We start from the raw sequence: 23,527 nt of genomic DNA on the forward strand, positions 1-23,527 counted from the left end.
AGAAAAGAAAAAAAAAAAAAAAGAGATTTCCGAACCGGCCGGGTTTCACAAAATCACCGGTTTGCCGGTTTTAATCCAAAACCGGGCGGTTCAAACGGTTCTCTCCGATTTTGTTCCTTATGCGATCGATTTACTCAATTGAACCGGTCAAATAACCGAATTACCGTTTTTTGGTCGAACCGGCAGGTCCGGTCCGATTCTTATAACTATTGACTGCTTAAAAAAACACATTTCATATAATTTTCTTTAGCTTAAAAAAAAAAGGAGCTTTTTTATGAACCCGCGCTCTTAGACAGAGACGCTGATGAGAACAGTTGAAGACGGTGGCGGCATAGAGGACGAGGATATGGTGGTTCCGACGGCGGAAAGCGGAAGCAGAGACTCCAATGCTTCTTCATCGGAGGAATGTCCGTTCCGGTTGCTGCGAGACGCGAAGGCTTCTGCAGAGAGCATCGTGTCGGAGATGCTGTCTTTTAAAAGAGATGGAAAACCTAAATCGCTCCTCAGAGAACTCATTTCTCAGATGCTCCTCCAATTCCTCAATCTCCGTCAGGTTCATTACGCCATCGCACTCTTTTCCCTCTTAGGGTTTCGCAATTTCATATTTAACAACGCATCAGCATATTAAGTTACAAGAACAAAAAGAATATATATGTAGTTTGCATAGTTTGATTGTTTTTTAGAGCAATGATAATATCCTCAGGCTGTTAGAAGTTTCCGAAGTAGTTAGTTAGTTAATAGCTAGGGTGTTGAATTCAGTTATGGATTCACAAACTCTACTTTTTGAGCTATTAACAAATCGAGCTGTGAATGAGAGTATTCAGCTTATGACTGTTGGAATACAAATTAGTAGCCGTGACTGTTAAGCGAGCTGAGCTGAGCTTGGCAAACTTGTGTTCAGCTCGATGATAATATCATCTGCTCATTTGCCGCTTCTGAATTAGTTAGTTAGTTAGTTAGTTAGCTAGCTATTGAACAAGGTTCGATTTTCCCAGACAAATTCGCGAACATAGCTTGTTGAGCTACAGGACTAGGAATTGAAAACCGTTTAGATCTTGTAGTGAGTCAACTGCATGGATCAAATAATGTCATTATGCGCTATCATGACTAATATCCATGTTTATATCACAGATAAATCGTTCTATACTGGTTGAGGAAGAACGTGTTAGAAGCGAAACTGAGAGTGCAAAGGTGCCTTTGGAGTCTACAACCCTGCAGCTTCACAATCTGATGTATGAGAAGAGTTATTATGTCAAAGCAATAAAGGCTTGCAAAGAATTAACAACAAAATATCCTGATATTGAATTGGTGTCCGAGGAAGAGTTTTTTCGTGATGCGCCTGAAGAAGTCAAGGGCTGTGTTCTGTCAAATCACAGTGCTCATGATCTGATGCTTAAAAGGCTCAATTTTGAGCTATCCCAGGTGACAATGGGATACCCTTAAAAAGTTACTAGCCCACTTTGATGCTGTTTTTGTTTTTAAAATTTTGTTATGATGCTAATAAGGAAAAGCATGATAGAATATTTAACTTTCATGCTTCAATATATTACTGATTTACTTAACTGCTTTAGATTTTGGCTTCTTTGCCATTTGCTTTGTTTATCAAAATGAAGAATTTGATCAGAGTTTCTTGATTAGGAGGTATCATTGATGCATTTCGAATTTATGTCGAACATGACAAAGAGTAACTTATATATGGCATTTAAGCTGCCGATATTTAAGGCTACTCATGTAATAAGCATCTATCTGTAATATCTCTAAACTTGAAATTTTCTTCTCTCATTTGCTTTCTTAGCATTTTCACTGGAGAGCAATATATGTGATTATAATTTCTTATTTCACAATTTTTTTTATCAGCGCAAAAAGCTCTGTAAACTTCATGAAAAACTAGAACAAAAGAAGAAAACCCTTTCGGAGACAATTGCAAAGCGAAAGAAGTTTTTGTCAACTCTCCCTTCAAATTTCAAGCCTCTTAAGAAAGCTTCCTTACCAGTACAAAATCAACTAGGCTTGGAGCATACTAAGAAAATAAAGCGGCATCATTCTGCGGAATTGCTTCCACAACCTCTTTATGTAATTTTCTCACAGTTGTCAGCTCAAAAGGAAGCATTTGGAGAAGCTATTGATCTGGAGATTATAGGAAACGTGAAAGATGCTCAAGCTTTAGCACATCATCAAGCTCTTAAGGACAATGGTAAGTAAAAGTTGTATCATTTCTATTAATTATCGACTAGCATCTATGTTATCTAGTTCCCTTGCTCGCTCAATGTCGTTGCACTGTTGATCCACAGGATTATAAACTTGAAACTCTTTAGTATCATATAGATTAATCAACTTCAGACCAGAATATCGCTCCTATTAAATATTTTAGGACAGTAATTGTTGAAAATCAAATGTATATACTATATAGTTTCTGTTATATAGGTATCGAGCTTCACCAAGAACTGGTGGTCATCGTGGGTAATGATAGGGTCATAAGCATTTGAAATTTGAATATTATAATCCTGACCATTCCTTAGATGTCCTCTTTATTATATGACATTGTTTTGTGCTTTAGGTATTTCCACATGTTCCGAATTGGAAGATGATGAACATGATGAAGATGCTCAGAGACCGGGCAAAAGGCCGTGGAGGGTTCAAGACAGAGAGAGTCTTGACCAGGCAGGAATATTTGAAGTTCATCCACTTCAAATTGTTCTCCATGTTTATGACAATGAGGTTTCTGAACTGAAGTCTGCAAAACTCATTACTCTGAAATTCGAATACATATTGCAGTTGAATATTATATGTGTTGGAACGGAAGAATCCAATAATGGTCCAGAGAATGACATTTTATGCAATTTATTCCCTGACGACACTGGTTGCGAGCTTCCTCACCAGGTTTGCGTGGTTTCGTATTATTTATTGATTATCTTGTTTATATCTACATGTAACCTTTCTTTCATTTTTTTTAATCTTTTGTATATATATTCTTTATTGAATGATGATGATGCAGTCAGCCAAACTCGTTGTTGGGGATTCCATAATGTTCATTCGTGATAGAACTTCCCGCCCTTACAAATGGGCTCAACACCTTGCCGGAATCAATTTCTTGCCAGAGGTGTCTCCTCTGCTGCTGATGAGCCGTGAAACTCAAGAGAACAGTGATGCAGCCAAGGATGAAGATGTTATATCTGGCTTTTTGCCAAACCGCCAACACATCCGAGTACATACAATTCTGCAGAGAATTCGTTCAAAGAGAAAAACTCAGTTGGCTCTCTCCTGAGTCACTACTATACTGTGCCTATAGCTTTAGAATATGAAGGACTCTTCTGGGTATTGAATGAAGAAATGCTTTCTAATACTTATTTATTTTTAGTCCCACCTTTACTTTGGTTCCCACTTGTCCTTGGTGTAAATTTTTGTAGTGTATCTTGTATGTGAATCGTTTAACCCAGAGGAATAAGTTTAAAAGGGTATGTTGCAGGTCCACCCATATTCTTGATGATATGCTAGTGTTGTTTTTGGTAGAACTATTCTTAATTCTTGCTATTATTTTGTCTTAGAATCTACTTAAGTTGTAAAATAATGGTGTCCAGGCTTATAGGTGATAGCGAAAGAAATATTTAATATCAACAAGGGGCAAGGGAAAGGAAAGTTCATGACCAATTCTTAGTCTCAGATATCAGAAGTCAGAAGTCAGAAGTCATATCCTTAAGCAGATAATCGAAGTGATTAAATATTTTCTTTCTTTTTTTTCTCTCTCGTTGACTATGATCATCCAAAATTTTTACTCTTATTAATGGATGTTGTGTTTGTTTCAGCTATTTTATCAGATAATCATTTTTCTTTTAATTAAAAGAAATCAATATTTTTATACACGTGGAAGCCTTGCAAATTAGATTTTTAAAAGTATGATCTCAGCTCTTTTCCAGGAAAGTGTTAAAAAGCACTATAACTACATTGCTGATTCATAGCTTTGTCTTTTTGTTTTACTTTGCTGAATTTGTACACTATAACAATGACATCTCCAATAATCATGGTTATTTTATTAAAGAATATTTTAGGAGAGAAAAGGATTATACACCAAATTCTTCGCAAATCTCTTAATAAAATTCTTTATACTTAGTAGATACACATAAGACCTGACTAACAATATGTTAATAATTATTCTTAGTCAGAATTCAGATGTCAACTCCTCCAGAATAATTTTTCTTCGATTATTAACTAATCATACATATAACCATAAAGAAGAACATAGGTGGAACCAAAATATGGTTCATCTTTTCTCCTTCCAAATTCAAAGAGTTGCATAATGTCTCGTTGGTTATCAATGTTATCTTTGGCACTACTGTTGCCTCTGATTGTGTGGTCCAAAGCTAATGATAGTAAAGATCATGAAAGAGAAGGAAGAAGAAGTTGCATAGACTACAAGATTTTGAACATTGGAGCAATCATAGACTTCCATTCACTAATTGGAATGGAGCAGAAGATAGCTATGGAAGTTGCTATCAAAGATGTTAATAGCATATTAAGTTGTTACAAGCTTGTTTTGAACTTCAATGATTCTCATCGGAATCCATCTAGTATGGTGGCAGCTGGTAATTAACGTTCAACCTTATATATATATATATATATATATATATATGACTCGTCTAATATAGATATTACTTCTCATTCAATATTACTAAATGTATCTTAATTTAGTATATGAGACAAAAATAAACATAGTTAAACAAGTCATTCATAATTCATATTTCATATTTCATATTTCATATTCTTCCTAATAATAATAATAATAATAATAATAATAATAATAATTTTAGAAGCTGCGTGATGTTTTACCTACCTAAGTATAATTAACTTTTTAGTTGTTGTTAATGTATATTGATGTAAGCATGTAGAAACACATAATTATGTATTTCCAAATATTAATTTTTGAAGTTCTTGTCCTATTTGCCATTTGACCGCTACAACTTGATTTTATTTAAATTTAATATTCTTAGGATCAAAATTGTTAATCTCACCCTTACAATTAATCGCTCATCCTAATTAATTCACTTCTTAACAAGTCAGTATAGCATAGTAACTCACATAGTCATAGCATAATTGAAACTTAGAGTCATATCAGAATATAAGAGATAAAGTTGATATCTCATCATTTTTGCACCCCATGTATTTGCATTAATTCTTGAATGAATGTGTTTATTTGACATTTAAAATTCTTGGTTTACTAAACTTTTAAGCCTTTGATTAATTCATCTACTATTTTCCTCTTTTCTTCATGTAAGTGTAGATCTTGCAAACAGCAAAAAGGTGCAAGCTATCATAGGAACAAAACTTGATGGAGCAACATTGGTCAATGAGATTCTTCAAAGCTCAAAGGAAATTCCCATCATATCCCTAACATCAAGTTCAGAAATAAGACAAATTCCATTGCCAAACTTCATACAAATAGGTAATGACATTACCTTAAACTTACAATGCATTGCAGCCATCATATGTGAATTCAATTGGAGAAAAGTGACAGCAATTTATGAACATGACAATGGATTCACCTCTTATGATCCAGATATATTAACAAAACTCTCATATTCTCTCAGCCATGTTAATTCTGAGATTGAAAACTATGTAGCTTTTCCTTCAGTGGACACCCTTTTAGACCCAAAAACAGCTATAGAACATGAACTTAAGAAGCTAAAGAACAAGAGCTATAACAGGGTTTTCTTGATTCTACAATCATCATTAGAGTTTGCAACTATTCTATTCGAGAAAGCGAATCAGATGGGGTTGATGGAAAAAGGGTCAGTGTGGATCATCACAGATGACATAGCTAGCCATCTTGATTCACTGGATTATTCATCTGTTACCTTCAATATGCAAGGTGTTATTGGGTGCAAAACAAGCTTCGTCGAGTTGAGCCAGACATTCAAACGGTTCAAATTCGCGTTCCGGCGCGAATTTGGGTTGGAATATCCTGAAGAAGAAATAGAAAACCCCTATCCAAGTCTCTCTGCTCTTAGAGCTTATGATGCCATTTGGATCATTGCTCATGCTCTAAGAAAATCACAATCACAAGGAAACTTTTCCATGGAAGAGTTATCAAAGAATGTTGTAGCTACAAATCATGAGGGTCTAAGTGGTAAAATAAGTTTCAAAGATGGAAAATTGTTGGAACCAGCAACATTTAAGATTGTCAATGTTATTGGAAGAAGTTACAATGAGTTAGCATATTGGTCACCAGAATCCGGTTTCTCAGAGAACCTTGTCAACCAAATTAGTCCTTCTTCTGCTTCTGCTTCGGCCTCTGGTAGAGTACTTTTAAGTAATGCGAATTGGCCGGGTGGATCGAAATCAGTGCCAAAAGGTTGGGTTTATAATAATGAAGGAAGGAGGAGTGTGAAGATTGGTGTCCCTGCTGGGGATCCATGTCCTCAGTTTGTGAATGTGAGTTATGATCAGAGGCTGAATCAAACACATATCACTGGTTTCTCAATACATGTCTTTGAAGCAGTTGTGAAGCATTTACCTTATCAGCTTCCTTATGATTTGGTGCCATTTTATGGATCCTATGATGACATAGTTGTGCAAGTGAACAATAAGGTAAAATCTTCACTAGTTCACTCCATAGTAATATAGGAAGAAAATTTTTCAGAATGACAAATTTTGTCTGATTTGTTTATCCAATTGTTGAGTTGTTTCTGGGTTCAAGACATGAAATTAGCCACCAATGTAATTATCAAGTTAGGCTAGCTAGATTGCATCCTTTAGTGCAGCTTTTTCCCGGATCTTTCGTTTATATGCCGAGTTGTCGTTTTTTGTTTGTTGTAGTATGCTTATTAGTTATTAAATCTTGAATGAACTCACGGTGGACGATAATTTTGTAAATAAAACTAGAGAAAAATCTAAGAAGATTTACAAAAGTAACCGTTAAAAGTAATCTAAATATAAATAGTTTTAACACATATATGACTTATGATACAACACTATGGCATTGTTTATGTATGTTGGTGATGTAGGATTTTGATGCTGCTGTTGGTGATATTCAAGTAATTGACCAAAGATATGCATATGCTGAATTCTCTCATCCATATATTCCATCTGGTATTGCCATGGTATCAAAAGTAAAGCCAGATAGATCAAAAGAAACATGGATGTTCATGGAAGCTTTCACAAAAGACATGTGGTTGTTAATGGCAGCAATGCACATGTTTATATCATTTGTTATATGGTTGATTGAACGTGAACACAATTCAGAGCTTAAAGGGTTTGGAACCATGCTATGGTTTTCTGTCACCACATTATTCTTTTTACATAGTAAGCACTTCATGTCATGCCATTATTAGATTATAAACTATTAAACTCTTATCATATGTTTGCTTAAAACTTGTCAATTTCCCATGTTCCTCTTTGAAACTCATATCAAATGAAATAATTATTGTATTTTCAGGAGAACCTGTGAAAAGCAACTTGGCCAGAGCAGTGCTAGCACCATGGTTGTTTGCAATTCTGATAGTGACAACATGTTTCACAGCAAGCCTCTCATCAATGATGACAGTGTCTCAACTTGAACCATCTGTGCCTGATATACAAACACTGCTAAGGACCAATGCAATAGTGGGTTGCAATAAGAACACATTCTTGATTCATTACTTGGTTAATGAACTGAAATTCAAGCCTGAGAATGTTAAGGGCTTTGAATCAATTAGTGATTTTCCAAGGGCTTTTGAGAAAAAAGAAATTGTAGCAGCTTTTACTATTGCACCTCATGCTGAAGTCTTTCTTGCTACACATTGTAAGGGATATATCAAAGCAGGACCTACCTTAAAGCTTGGTGGATTAGGCTTTGTGAGTTTCTTCTCTCATCTTCCTATCTCTTTTTAGTTGAAATTTGAAAAGGATAATTGTGCAAATTTTTCCTTTTTAATAGAAGATATATATGTTTAATAATTTATGACAAATGCTTTGGATATCAGAATCTTTTATTTTTTACCATCGCTTAATCATAAACTCAATTCTTTTAGTCTAGTTCCTTTAGTCTAGTAATCCAATAACATACTTTATCTTATACTTTTGAACATTGATGACTAAGTAATGATAAAAAATAATAAATTCTGATGGCTCACTAACATTCTTCATAACTTATTTTTTAAAATTTTTCTTATTAGAAAAAGGTTTTAATTATTATGTGTTTTAAAAGCACGTATTAAAATTATTACCAATAGAAGATTTCAAATTTTTATTTTGAAAATGCACAGCAAATATATTGGAAACTCAACTTTACATCTTTTTCTATAAAAACTTTTTTAATTGAAAATTTTTTTTAGTTGCTTACCATATTTTTTAACATGATAGACAAAGAACTAATTTATTGTAGATCAGGGTTTCAGGTCAGATTTTTTTTAGTTGATAATTTTAACTTATGTTCTTGTATTCTTATGATACGTGTTAGTTAAATTTAAAAAAAATAATAATTAAATCCTGAGTTTATATCACAAAAATAATTAGGTCTTTTATTAAATTTAATTTAAACAAGTCTCTCATCTATATAAATGAGAAGTCACATTTGTAATTATTTGTATTTAAGTTTGATGAATTACTTAATTGTCTTTGTAATAGAAAAAAAGTCAAAGCTCAAGATTTATCTTTTTCTCTTATTAATAACTATGATTAATTGAACTCTCCAAAATATTTTTTTCTCTTAAAAACACCCAAACTGTAATAAATAAAGAATCGGATATATATAATTGAGTTATAATTAAGTTGTGTTATATATACTATATAGTTCCCAAGTGTTGTTTAATTTATACTAACAGAAAAATTTCAAATGTTTCTAAAATACTGGTCTTCCAATTATAAAAAAAATATATATTATATATATTAATTAAAATCAACTGTTAAAATTACTAAAATATTATTATTTCAAAAACATTTGAGTTTTTCTTTTTTCTATATATATTATACAGTTATAACCTTATCAAATGTATGCAGGCATTTCCCAAGGGTTCAGCCCTATCAATTGACATATCAAGAGCAACACTGAAAGCAATAGAAAGTGGAGAAGTACAAAAACTAGAAGAAGAAATGTTATCTAAAACCACTTGTGGATCTCCAAATAGCAACATTATTCAAAATGTTGAACTTGGTCCCCAACCATTCTTTGGCCTATTTGGAATTTGTGGAGGCATTGCTGTCTTTGGTTTTTTAGTCTCAATGGCTCCTCTAATTGGAAAGAAGGGAAAAGGATTTATCAACTATTTAGAAGGGACATCATCATTGTTACAAATAGGATTAGGCATAATAAAATCTTGTGTTTCAAAGAATCTAAGCAAGTACATAGCTAGTGCTCCAATTCAAGATGAAAATAAGAACTTAGAGGATGTCTCAAATAAAATGGAGCAAAATGTAGTGAATATTGAGTTGCCAATAACAACACACCAGCACTTATAATTCACAAAATGTATTAGCTCTAGGATCTTCAATGATTTAGATTTAGTTAATTACATTCATGCTAATATTGTGTATAGTATCGTAAACGTTTAACAAATTCAAAATAACCAATGGTTTTATCCGATTTCTCATTATTTTTTCTTTTGTGTTTTTTTTAATTAATTTTATCTATCTTATATTCTAAGAACATAAGATTATAAATTAATTTTTTATTAAAAATATAAAAAAATTTAAATTTTTAATATATTTATTCTTTATTTATTAAAAAATTTAAAATTTTTTACTAATAATAAATTTATCATGTGTCTTAAACATACATATTAGTTAAATAATCCTTGTCTTTATTATTATTATTTTATGTGGGTCAACTTTTGATTATGCTTTGCAATGGCCACTGCCTAAACTATTTATCTTATTTTTTCAATAATTAAGTACACACTAATAAAAATAATGCCATGATCATTATTTATCATTTTAAAATGTTGGTATAATTATAATTTTCAATGTATTTGAATATGAATCATGCATATATAAACATATTGACTCACCCCATCCAATAATATAGCTAGTTTTCGACAAATTAATACATTAAGAAATTAAAATTTTAAAATGATGGATAAAATATTGAAGATATAAATAAATACATTAAAATAAAAGTTCTAAAGTACTACTAGTATTAAATTTTCAAGTGTTATGGTGTAATGGAAAAGCATGTGTTGAAGACTTCAAGTGCCAACTGCCAACTGTGAATTAACACAAGTTGGTGAATCTGAACCACCGCTGGCCCATTAAATGAGTAATTAACATTTGGACATTTGGTATCATTTTGTGCATTTTGGGTTCATTTCCCAATGTCATGTCTTAATTAATACTAACAGGTTCTTTGAGCTCATTTATGTTTGTATTCGTGTAATCTTCCATCTACAAAAGACAACAACCATAATCAAACAGTAAAATCATAAAGTTTTATACATGAAATTGAAATTAAGTTAACAATTGATTGGCTTAAAAATATAGGTTTCTAACCTTTCATCTCGTAGATATTTAAATTCTTAAAAATTGAAAAAAACATATATATTTTCGATCTTTTTAAAATTAAGATATTTAGATCTTTTTATTACATTAAATTTTTAAGATCTAATAAAAATGTCTGACATAAATTCTATTCTGCTGACGTGACTGTTACGATGTGCTACGTAGAAGTCTAAAATGGTTAACCATTTTAAACTTTTATATGACACACCGTGATGCTCACGTTAGTAGAATGAAATTTACGTCTTTGTTTAGTCTCAAAATAAAATTTAATGTAACGGAAGAATCTAAATGTCCTGATTTTGAAAAGTTTAAAAACGTATATATATTTTCTAATCTTTAATAACTTAAATATTTGCAAGATAAAAAGTCAAAGACTTATCTATTTTTTTTGCTAAAAATTTATTTTTTTGTGTTATTAGGAGTGATATGGTATTAATCCTTTTAATTGTTGATTATAATGTTAGAAATAACTACTAATTGTTTGTAAGCTAGTTTTACTATTTTCATAGATTTTATATTTTAATTTATGGTGGGTTTGGCTTTTGGAATATGACCAAATACACTTTTTTTAGGCGGATTTTAAATTATATTTTTTGTTGACCTGCCTTGAATCAAAGTCAAACAGTTTTCTAAAAATTATATTATTATAAAATAGTTGGTGATACATTACAAGCTTTCATAGTTTGATTACTATATGTTAGTTACATACTTTTAGTGTTATTTTTTCAAATGTATATTCAACTTTGTTTTTTCCCCCCTACTTATAAAATATGTTAATTTTATTGGAAGAGTTATAAGTATATCAAAAATATCGATATTCTAGTTATTTTAACTGTTGATCTGAATTATAAAAAATATATATAATATATATTAATTAAAATCAACGATTAAAACAATTAGAACATCAGTATTTTTAATACATTTAAAATTTTTTCAATTTTATTATATATAATGTCTAATTTACTATATATTAGTTAAAAAATCAACCTAACTCAATTTATTGATCACTGATTAAACTAATTAGTTTCAGGTCAATCTAAGGCTCTAATTAACAAAGAAAAGTTCATTTTTCTTAATTAAGTAGTGGTGGCTTGATTCTTATATTGGAAATTAAATAAACGTTAAAATTATTGGTTAATATCACATAATCAAAGTATTTATATATATATATATATATATATATATATATATATATATATATATATATATATATATATAATTGCATAATTAGTCACAAGAATCGTTAAATATACTCTAATAGATTATTGAACTTATAATAAATAAATAATATTTTTTTAGATTTAGCTAACATATATTCTAAAGACATATGATAAGTTTATTATTAATAAAAAATTTAAATATTTTTATAAATGTAAAATAAAAATATCGAAAACTTAATTTCTTTATATTTTTTTAAAAAAAATTTCGTAATTTATAAATTTAATATATGTTTTTAAAGTATAAAATAAATAATTTTTTTTACTTATGTAATATTACGTAATTAGATACACATATATAAATATGAAAAAAAGATAAATAGACCTCTGATTTTATAATTTAAAGATATATAAATTTCTGACTAATTGAAAATACAAAAATATTATTTATTTTTTAAGATGCAAAATATTTAAATTTTTCTATTTAAAATATATAAAGACAAATAAATTTGTCAGAGAAATTTAAATATCTTACATTTAAAAAATTAAAAGATATTTTTGTATTTTTAGTTAGTCAAAATTCAAAACTTAATTATTTGTCTTTGAAATAAAAAGATAAAAATTTATTTATCATTTTTTAAAAAAAATTATTTTATGAAAAGTATTAAATGATCAACAAATTTTGTATTATTATCAATATTTTTAATGATATAAAATTATATTTAACAATACGAAATTTTTCATTTTTTACTAATTAAATATTAACCAAAATTTAATAAAAATTATGACAGTAAACTTTCTCTTATTTTATACTCGATCAAAATAAAATATTTATTTTTAGGATAATATTAGATAATTAATAATTTTTTTAAATAATATAAATAATTATTAATAAAATAAAAATATATTATATTATTAAATTATTTATTTAAATTTTAATATTAAAATAATTATTTGTATACTTAATAAAATAAACATTCAATAAACCTATTGAAAGACGAGTGATAAGAATTGAGATCCCTGATATGGCATCCGGTCCCCCAGTTCCCAGAGAGACAGGGAGGTGACAGGTCTCGTGCGTATGTTTGAAAGCGTGATATTCACGCACATCAACGTGGCATCTCGTACCCATTAAGTACTACAGCTATACACTCACTTCCATCCTCTCTTCTCTTCTTTTCTTTTCTTTTCTTTTTCTCTCTTCAATCTCCGCCGACAATGCCGTCACTCTCTTCTTCTTTCTTAATTATTTTGGATTAGTCTGACTCACATATCATACATGCTTAAATACCTCCAAAGATTCCATCCATGTCACCAATCCCATCTCATTTCTCCCACCATTTCCTATCCCCTCTTTTTTTTTTTTAACCAAAAATAAGAAGATTTAAATTGATAATCTCTTAAATAAATATAGAAAGATTATATTATTTGAGTTATAATTTATTGGCTTTTTTATTTTTCCTTCACTCCCTTCAAAAATTATTCAAAACTAATTAGTAGTCACACATTTAAATTCAATTTAAAAATATTGGTTTATTAACTAAGATGTATAAGGTGATATTCACATTTAAGTGAATTAATGAATTAATAATCGGATCAATTCAAATTAATTTTTAATAATATTATATTAAAAAGTCAAAATATATTATATAATAAAATTTAATTATTAAATATTTATATTTAAATATATATTCTACACATATAACTAATTTGATTATTATTTATATATATAAGATAATTATATAAGATTAATTAATTTTAATACATTCATTGTAGAAGATTTTTTACATAATTATCTAACTATATTTATTTGTTTATATTACTTTGTCTTGGTTAAGGTAAAAAATAATTATTGTTATTGATATGATAATACATAATTAAATATAGAAAATGTTAAAATTAAATCTTTATATTTATACAATATATAATGAGAATATGAAAAAAATCAGTATATAATTTCTTTTAAAATAGTATTATTTATATATAATTGATAATATATTTTATAATACCTAAAATTTAAATTCATAATTTTTTTTATTTGAATATGAAATATTTATCATTTTAGCTAACATTACATTTATTATTACTATACACATTTAGTTAATAAAAAATGGATTAGTAGAGACACACTAGTTATATATAAAAGAATTGTAAAGTTTTCTACTTAGATCAAAGTACGATTTGAATTTTAATCTAATTTAGAAAACTATTCATATTTAATAGTCAAAAGATGCTTTAAATATTTTTTTTTGTATATACAAGATAAAATATGATTATGAGAGATTAAAAATTTTAGAAATATATTAAAAAATTATAAAATATAATTTAAATATACTAATATATTAATATTTTAATAATTTTTAATCGATGATCTTAATTATAAAACTTTTGAATATATTTACACCAATATAATTTTTAGCTAAGAATTATATTGATTAAGGAGAAAGTAAAGGAGGAAAGTACTATTGAGCCATTGACCCTACTATAAATCTAGAAGATCAAAAAGACAAAACTGGAATTTTCTCATGACTGAAACTCAAAGCATGTGTGTTCTCTCTCTTATTATGTACAACTCATATATACAGATAAGACAGCCTTGCTACAGCTTTCACAAACATAACATTGTGTGTGTGCACAATTTCCCACTCACATCATTCACCAACACACACTTTAGGAAATTTTGTACACATGTCAAGAAATGGGTAAAAACAATTTGTTTTCTTTAATAAATCTTTTGTTTAATATTTATTTTATTAAATATCATATTATTTTAATAAACCTTTGGATAAAATATATTTTTTATTTTTAAAGTTTGACAAAAATTTTAAAAATATTTTTAAAATTTATTTTATTTTAATTTTGTATTAAAAATTTTTGATTTGCATAAAATATACTTCTGATGACCAATTTTTCAAATTATTTGAGACCGATTCAACAACAATTTCATAAGAATAACCCATCAACACAAGCAAATCAATCATAATTTTTATGTATTATTATTAGATTGATCTTAAAATTTTTGAAAATTTAGCCGTTGAGAGTATATTTGATACAAATAAAAAACTTGTAAGATAAAATTAAAATAAAATAAAACCTAAAGATAAAAGGACAAAAAGTTTATTTAGTTCAACTAAATTCTAAAAATTTATTAATTGTTTAAACAAAAAATATATAAATTTTGTTAAATACAGAAGTTTTATATAATGAGCACATAAATTTTTGAAAACGCAACTTTTTTTTTTTAAAACACACATAACTTTTGTAAAACTAATATAATATTAATTAGAAGAAAAAGAAAAAGAAAGGTGTTAAGAGAAAAAAAAAAACAACACAGAAAAAGATTAAGAGAACAAAAAAAATAAACACAAAAAGAAGCTAGAAGCGCATAGCATAAGAAGAAAAAGAAGGAAAGAAAAAACGAAAAAACGAAAAAAACAAACACAGAAGAATGCAGATTAGGGGGAAAATAATAAAAATACTAAAGTTTCACGTCATTTCAAATGGATTTAATTTTATTTTATAATTAAATTTGACATAAATAATTAATATATTAAAAATTTAATAATATTTAATTTTATTATTAAGTAAAATTAATCTATTAATAATTATATTTTTTAATTATAAAATATTGATGATTGATTATTAAGTTTTAGTTTTGTTTTACAAAAAAAAATCTAAAAAAAATGTTTAAAAAATTAGTTATAATTTTTTAACACATGTATAATAATATTATTAATATTTACGTTACTTGATTATTTTTGTCAAATTTAATGATAAAATAGTATTAAATTTATTTAAAACTTTTAAAATAAAAATATTAAAAATATTAAAAATTAAATTAAAATTTAATTTAAATATTAAGAACTAAAATAATACTTTATTCATTATTTTTTTCTTTTAAAATATTTTATTGAAAACTTACTTGTTTGTTTTAATTATGTCCCAACCAAGTGCCTAAAATGTTATTGGTTTATTTTTTAACAATAAAACATATAACTGGTATGAAAAAAAAGACATAAGTTTTAGATACCAGAATCTTAAGAAAAAAAAAAGGAAAAAAACGTGTTGAGAGGAAGAAGAGATTGGTATGGAGAGAAAATAAAAAAAAAGTTTTTTTTTGCAGGTGTATTTGATTTGATTTAATGGTGTTTAAGAACTTGACGGAATAATGATTTATTTATCTATCATTACTGAAATTTTTTAAGCATCTAAATTCGAAACTTTAAGCAGCTCATTTTAATATACATTTGTATTTATATATTAATCTAAAAATTAAAAAAATAACAAAAACAAAAACAAATCCAATAAAAAAAATTAATACTTTTAATTGTAAAGGAAAAAACCACATAACCAAATATAAGTATATAACCAATACAAGTTTTTATCTGAATTTATAATTTTCTAGTTAGATAATAATAGTTGAATCTATTTTATTTTAAAATTTATAAGCTAAGGACAACATACATGTCAATATTGTTATCTAGTCTCATCTCATTTTACTAATAATTAAAAGTTCTCGCCAATTAAAAAAAATCAACTTTATATACTCAGTAAATATTATTATTTTTATTAATATTAATTTATATTTATATTTATAAAAATTTTATTTTCTCATAAAAAATATAATTATATTTTTTAATTTATATATATAAATTGATAAAATTTATTTATTAAAAATAATTTAATATTTATACAAATTAAATAATAACTAAAATTACTAAAAATAGTTAATGTCCAAATATTTCTCAAAAAAAAAAATCTTGATTTTCTACCATTCTGCTAGCTGTCCTTAAGATTTAAGTAGTTATATAAATTGATGAATTCAACTCTCCACAGTGACAGGCTCACAGCACAGAATATATTAGAAATTATAAATAAATAGAAGTAATTGCTTAACGTCTTGCTTTCAGAAATAACAAACACCAAGTGTACGCTAGCAACCTTACTCTCTCTCAGATCTCCTCGTCGTCGTCATCGTCGTCATCACCACCGTCCGTTGGTTTCTCATCGATCCGTTCCACAGGAATGGACGGCTACGATGGAACCGTTAGGCTCGGAGCCATAAACCTCAAGCAGCATGATCTTCGAGCCGGCGCCGCCGGCGAATTTGACTCCGGACCGGACGTTTCAGTTTCGTCGCCGGTCACCAGGCAGAAAGCCGCCGCCGCTAAACAGTTCATCGAGAATCACTACAAGAATTATCTCCAAGGATTGCAGGATCGCAAAGACAGGTGTGTATATATCTATACATACATAATTGTCGTTCCTTTCTACTATTTCTAATTCTCGTTTTCAATATATGGTTTCGAATTGCGGTTTGGAACTGAATTCTAGCTGAATCAGATGTAGTTTCTTTTTTTTTTCTATCTGCGTCGGATGTAACTGTTGGTTTTGCAATTGTCGTAGCGCGAGTGCAGCAATGATCGCAATTGTTTTGCATTTGATTTGGTGCTTAGCTTAATGTAATCTCAATTCTCAAATGTGGATTCATGAGTGTTATTTTGATTATCATATGCAATGTTTTAGACAGAAATAAATAAATAAATAAAAAGTGCTGTTTCGCTTTAATTAGCATTTTGTGATGATGACGCCTGTAAACTCAAACTGTATTTATTCTATTAATTAATCAATTTATTGAGTTTAGTCTTACGAGAAAAGAAAAGCTGTTAGAAATTTAGAATAGAATAAATTTGATGCTGCACTAGTTTTTTCCTTTTTTTTCTTAAACATATTTATTTGTGAATTAAAAATCTTGATGTCATCTATTTAATCGCTCCTTTCAAAAACATTTGCTTCATTTGTATATAGAAAGAGTTACTTGGAAGTGGTTGATTGGTGCAGTGACTTTAGTGAAATTTACTTCATAGGACAGAATTCTCGTCACTAATTGCTGAAACTGAAGAAGGAGGGAAAAAAGAAGTATTGATCTTAATTGCTTATTATTGGTGTGTTTTCAGACGTAGAGAGCTACAGAGGAAAGTGCAGGAAGCTCAAATATCGGTTGAAGAGCGGGAGGAGATGATGAGGAATTTGGAGAGGAGAGAAACAGAATATATGAGGCTTCAGAGACGTAAAGTTGGAATTGATGATTTTGAGCAATTAACCGTAATTGGTAAAGGTGCTTTTGGTGAGGTACATAATAAATATTTTAGATCATGTTATATTATAAACTTTAGATTCCTTCATATATAGTATCTAATAATTTGTTAGGATGACTTAATTTTGTTTTGTTACCAGTTAAAGATTTTTGCAGTCATCCAATCATGCTTTACCATTTACTAGAAGTGTTTGACTCTAATAATAATTGTCTCAAAAGGAGATTGAATAATGAATATGATTTGTCGACAGTACAAATGCATCAAATTTAATCTCTTGTTATAAATCTAGCTCCTTTATATTATGTTCTTAACTTTCTTTGAAAAATGTAGGTGAGGCTATGTCGTGCTAAAGGTACAGGAGAGGTTTTTGCCATGAAGAAGTTAAAGAAGTCAGAAATGCTTAGCCGCGGACAGGTATTGCAGTAATGAAGTAAAATTCATAAATCATCAATCCTTTTTTCATGATTTCCTCCGGCAGAGTTTTAGAGGCCTTACCAATAATGCTACATAAATCCAAATCCAAATTTATATAAGATATCAGTGTTGGTACTTGGAATATATTATTCATTTGAGGTTGTGCTTTGTGTGTCCGATGTCCTTTCTTTTTAGAAAAAAAAAATCAGTGCAAGTAGATAAAATATTGTCATTACTTGTTAAAGTTCATTGGACCTTTGGAATCAATTTATACGCTTTGTTTCTCACCATTTCCATTCAAATTTAGGTTGAACATGTTCGATCAGAGAGGAACTTGCTGGCAGAGGTTGACAGTAGATGCATAGTAAAACTCCATTATTCGTTCCAAGATGCAGATTTCTTATATCTCATCATGGAATATTTACCTGGTGGTGACATTATGACATTGTTGATGAGAGAAGATATTCTTTCTGAGGATGTTGCTCGTTTCTACATTGCTGAAAGCATTCTTGCTATTCACTCAATACATCAGTACAACTATGTCCACAGGTATGGCTATTGTCAAACTGTCCAAGTTTAGGATAATATGTTTTTGGAAACAAAATTTGTGCTTAGTCTAATGTATTCTTCTTGTAGGGATATAAAACCAGATAACCTGATACTGGATAAAAATGGCCATTTGAAGCTTTCGGACTTTGGATTATGTAAGCCTCTTGATGATAAGTATTCAAGTATATTGGAAAATGAAGATTTTACCAGTCAAGAATCAACTAGTGAAACTGATGGATACTCTGTGTCCCCTTGGTTGATGCCTAAGGAACAATTACAGCAGTGGAAACGTAATCGGCGAACATTGGTACACCTTCCCCACCCAAAACACACACACATTTTAAGTTCTCTAGTTTGTATTGTTGGTTTAACAAGCAAATAATCCAAGTATAAGAACTATGAAGCAATGACTAAATTGTTTTCAATATTTATTATGCTACCACTGTACAAGTCAAAGCGATTTATATATTGTTTTTTTAATTTTTATATATACATATATAGCCTGTCAACCATTAGCAACTTTTACACTTTCTTAGGCATATTCAACGGTTGGAACTCTTGATTATATGGCACCTGAAGTTTTGCTCAAGAAGGGATATGGAATGGAATGTGACTGGTGGTCTCTTGGGGCAATCATGTATGAGATGCTTATTGGGTATCCTCCCTTCTGTTCTGATGATCCAAGGATGGCCTGCCGAAAGGTATTATGGTTCATTTAATTTGTTACACTATTCATATCTTGTATCTGTTCATAACAACCTGGAGTTTTTGTATTGTGGCAGATTGTTAACTGGAGAACATGCCTGAAATTCCCTGAAGAACCCAAGATATCAGCTGAAGCTAAGGATCTCATATGTCGCTTACTATGTGATGTTGACACTAGACTAGGAACCAGAGGAATAGAAGAAATAAAGGTAAATATTCTTTTAACTATATCCCTATCAGTATAATATTTTGGTAGTACGCTTCTTAAACTATATTCCTTATTTTGATTACTTAGTTTCTAACCACTTATTTGGGGCATGATGATTACTCAGTGAAACATTTAGAAAGTTGCTTGTTATGCACCCAGAAATTTCTAGATGTTATTAATTTGCTCACGCCCCCTGCTTACATAATGATGAATATTTTAGGCTCATCCATGGTTCAAGAGTGTTCAGTGGGATCTGCTTTATGAATCAGAGGCTGCATTTAGACCTACAGTTACTGGAGACTTGGATACGCAAAATTTTGAGAAGTTTCCTGATGTAAGTGATAAAAATTTATGCATAGGAAATTATTTAAATTGTTGTATAATATAATTCGTTGCTGGCTCTAAAATCAATTTCTTTTTACCGAACATTTCAACAAAGTATATGAAATGTTGATAGGCAGTGTTAAGGTAATATTCTAATGGTAGAGACCATGTAAAGGATTAGCTTTCCTCACAATTTAAGTGATTTGGTAGAAGTTCATATTCATAAATGGTTTTATATTTAACAATCACATTTGCCTAATTTTCTGTTTCATCTATAATGATTTAGATTCTTTAGATATTGATATAAATGGGTAGGGACAAATTATAAACAAATTATTTGAAGTTGTGCTGTGAGCATTTTGCAAATGTTCAAAGAGACAAGTTAAATGCTAGCTAAAATGATTATTCATTTATTTTCTTAGGGTAACACTTTCTCCTCACTCTTTTAGGTGTGGATTTTTTATCTTTCCAGATGTATTACCCTTTCAAATTTGTTATTATTTGCAGACATGGAATCAGTGACAATATTTCTAAAACTGTCATTTATTAATAGTTTCAAGTACAGAATTTGATTTGCTCCTTCGGTTTTCTTACTTCAGAAGAACATCTAAACCTATGTTTATTTTTTTCCATTGGCAGATAGAAGGTCCACCATCTGTAACTGCAACTGTAGGACCTTGGCGAAAGGTAACCACTTCTGCTGTGGCTTATACTTTATTGAAATCCTCAGTAAGATCCTTTTGGTTTTATCATTTCTTATAGATATTTTACTTATGTTTTTGACATACTTGCAGATGTTGACATCCAAAGACACCAATTTCATAGGATATACTTTTAAGAAATCAGACATTCTTAAATCACTTGAAAATTCAGGTATACAAATTATTATGCTTGATACCTTTGCATTGTAAGATTATAATATGGACTTATGCTGTTCTATTTGGTGGTTTCCTAGGCTTAAGTTTACATGAATTAAGAAAGTTGGTGTAGTTCATGCAGATACCTTCTGATGATATTATATTATTTTACTACCAAAACTTAAGAGATAACAGAGTGGCACATAAAGTTATGATAAAGTTACTTTGATAAGTACACATAAGTTAGTTTGGTCTAAATATTTTAACATTCCACCTCTAATTTTTAGCCATAAATGAAGATATTTTCATTGAACTAGTGTCATTTTAAACTAACAAAAATTAAATTAATGGTTTCAGGTGCAGACGTTAAAGTAAATGGATCATCAAATGCCCCATCATTGATATCCTTGTTAGGTATGCTCAGTTATATCTACTGCCTAGCTAGATGCACTCTAAAGACGTATGCACAGTCTTTCTTCTGGTTCTCATATGGATGGAGCAAATTAACTTACACGTTTACAACCTTTTTGAGAAGAAATACTTCGAAAAAATAAATATTGCACAAGAGCACACTTATTTGCATAGCTTGATCTGCGCCTTAACCATATTGTATCGAATATAAAACTATCGATGTGTTCCTAACTAATAGCATAGGCTTACCATATTGTATCGAATATAAAACTATCGATGTGTTCCTAACTAATAGCATAGGCTTACGGGAGACATAGTACATAACATGGTCTTGATATTATAACTTTTATGGCTAAAATGTCTACATTTGATTCTTGCCACCTCTAATTCTCCGAAAGAAAAATTAAATTTCAACGCAAGATTAGGTACACTTGTATTGTCTGTTTCAAGCTCAAAAAGGATTTTTAAAAAATGCATGAGGGTTAGAAACCATGCATGTGCCTACCTGATAATTAAAGTTTTGAAGAACATGGTTCATGAAAATTGTTTGATTCTCATAATTGGGTTAGAGATGTTATTTAATATGTACAAAGTTGATACTCCATATTTAGGAACACTCGTTAAATTGTACACATATATGCAAAGAATATTTAATCTGGTGAAGAAGGTTCAACCAGGCTCTATAACACTCTATGGTTATGCAGGTAGGATTGATTTGCAAGATACCGTCATCCCAGAAACTGAGCAGAAGCCATAAACTTGAATGAAAACCCTTGCATGTTTAATGTACTGGATTTGATCCTGTATGCTATTCTTTATGCTTGTCAATTTGAAGATTATTGAGTGATTGAATGTTAGCAAGCATGCATGTTCTTAACTCATTACAGCCAAATACTGCAGTCAGTAAATACGGTAAGATCATGGATTGGATTCATCACTCATTCATGGTGGACTTTAGTACCTTGCGGCTCACTTCTACTACTACTGCTTTCTGCACTGTCAAAAACCCAAAAAGATGATTCCGTATATTGTGACACCAAGTCAAAGCTGTGCTGTTCGTATATATAATTCTATATACATATTCAGTTTCACTTATGCTGTTCAGTGTTCAGTGATGAAAAAATTTTGGCTCCCATTCTTTTTGTTGTACACAAATTTCCTGACCCAATTTCTCAAAGCAATTTTTATTTTTTTAACTAGTATCTTAAATCACAGGCTACTACTGTTATGATCATGGTTTTTGGGGAATTCTAGTATTACTTTTTTTTGAAAGAAATAAAGCAAATCTGTTCTTTTTCCTTGGGTTATATATAGGTACAAACATAATTAATAGTCACATGGAATGGAATGAATGAATGGCATGGGAGTTTAAATGAGTATCTTCGTAGTTGTGTGTACAATGTCAGATTAAATCATATATTATCACATGTCTGTGGGGTCGAGGTTTTAATTAACTTATGATGACGATGCTGATATTACTAAATAAGATGAAAGTATGACAATATATTTTTTACTTAATTCGAATGATAAAAATAGTTTTTATGTAAAGATAATAATTGATACGTGGATACATGTTATAGTCAAATTGATCACCTAATGGTGTTTGACTGCTCGAAATAATATTTCTACATAAAGATTATTTTGATTATTTTAATCGTTTTCAGGGCTTAATAATTATTAAAATTAGTGTTAGAGATTATGAAAAGGAATTTTTTTTTGAAAAATAACATTATCTTTAAAATTTCTGTTTTGGCCTTGAATTTATTTATATATAAACCATTTAACTATTGGATTATCCTCCACATTATTGGAGGAGTACTTTCGGCTAGTTCTTTGCACACACATCCAAATCATGAAAGATGAAATATCACCATCTTTGCCATCACGAATGTATTCACACACGCAATAATTTCTCAAATGAATTCAAGGAACTTGGTCGGTCGGTTGCATGCCTTGAGTGCAGTGCTGCATCAAAGAGCACCGAATGCGTTGCACTTGATCATCTATCACCTTTCTATTTCATACTGTACTTTCTGATAATTATTATAACCTAAAAAAAACAAAAATGTTAAAGTAAACCAAAATAGATGAAGCAGCATCAGGGTCCACAGATGGTAGAAGAATGGATAAAGAGCATGATATGTCGTGTATTTGATCATGATTTTTTTTTTTAGTTTTGATTTGTTATTTAATTTAATCTCGAGTTTGATCAAATTTTTTTAGTCTGTTAGTATATTTTTCTATTTCCGCCATCACACCAGTGCCGACAATTATCAATTTATCATGCAAATCTAGACTCAAAGAAATGACACCTTTATCTGTTTTAGCAGTCAATGAAGT

The 23,527-nt window shown here is 29.3% G+C and overlaps 3 protein-coding genes across 5 annotated transcripts; all 3 read left to right on the forward strand.

Moving 5' to 3' along the window:
* The first annotated feature begins 4 nt into the window (after nucleotides 1-4).
* Nucleotides 5-3,802, forward strand: LOC130935066 (THO complex subunit 5A). The gene is made up of 5 exons (XM_057864625.1): nucleotides 5-553; nucleotides 1,132-1,422; nucleotides 1,858-2,194; nucleotides 2,558-2,880; nucleotides 2,996-3,802. The coding sequence occupies exons 1-5, from the start codon at nucleotides 305-307 to the stop codon at nucleotides 3,263-3,265; spliced, it is 1,470 nt and encodes a 489-aa protein (XP_057720608.1). The 5' UTR covers nucleotides 5-304; the 3' UTR covers nucleotides 3,266-3,802.
* Nucleotides 3,803-4,185: 383 nt separating this feature from the next.
* LOC130935782 (glutamate receptor 2.7-like) lies at nucleotides 4,186-9,525 on the forward strand. 2 transcript variants are annotated; one of them, XM_057865672.1, is made up of 6 exons: nucleotides 4,186-4,580; nucleotides 5,276-5,437; nucleotides 5,552-6,582; nucleotides 6,999-7,296; nucleotides 7,430-7,827; nucleotides 8,971-9,525. In XM_057865672.1, the coding sequence occupies exons 1-6, from the start codon at nucleotides 4,295-4,297 to the stop codon at nucleotides 9,427-9,429; spliced, it is 2,634 nt and encodes an 877-aa protein (XP_057721655.1). In that variant the 5' UTR covers nucleotides 4,186-4,294; the 3' UTR covers nucleotides 9,430-9,525. The 2 variants fall into 2 exon arrangements, with proteins under 2 accessions (XP_057721655.1, XP_057721653.1); XM_057865670.1 differs by having other exon boundaries at nucleotides 5,276-6,582.
* Nucleotides 9,526-16,480: 6,955 nt separating this feature from the next.
* LOC130935548 (uncharacterized) lies at nucleotides 16,481-22,638 on the forward strand. Of its 2 annotated transcripts, XM_057865340.1 has the most exons (13): nucleotides 16,481-16,852; nucleotides 17,579-17,753; nucleotides 18,050-18,133; nucleotides 18,441-18,682; nucleotides 18,770-18,989; nucleotides 19,219-19,383; nucleotides 19,465-19,596; nucleotides 19,816-19,929; nucleotides 20,559-20,606; nucleotides 20,714-20,792; nucleotides 21,134-21,190; nucleotides 21,892-21,990; nucleotides 22,088-22,638. In XM_057865340.1, exons 1-12 carry the CDS (start codon nucleotides 16,647-16,649, stop codon nucleotides 21,942-21,944), a joined length of 1,575 nt encoding a protein of 524 aa, XP_057721323.1. In that variant the 5' UTR covers nucleotides 16,481-16,646; the 3' UTR covers nucleotides 21,945-21,990; nucleotides 22,088-22,638. The 2 variants fall into 2 exon arrangements, with proteins under 2 accessions (XP_057721323.1, XP_057721322.1); XM_057865339.1 differs by having other exon boundaries at nucleotides 21,892-22,636.
* Nucleotides 22,639-23,527: the final 889 nt, after the last annotated feature.

Source organism: Arachis stenosperma, chromosome 6, assembly GCF_014773155.1.
Source record: "Arachis stenosperma cultivar V10309 chromosome 6, arast.V10309.gnm1.PFL2, whole genome shotgun sequence".
Lineage (NCBI taxonomy): Eukaryota > Viridiplantae > Streptophyta > Magnoliopsida > Fabales > Fabaceae > Arachis > Arachis stenosperma.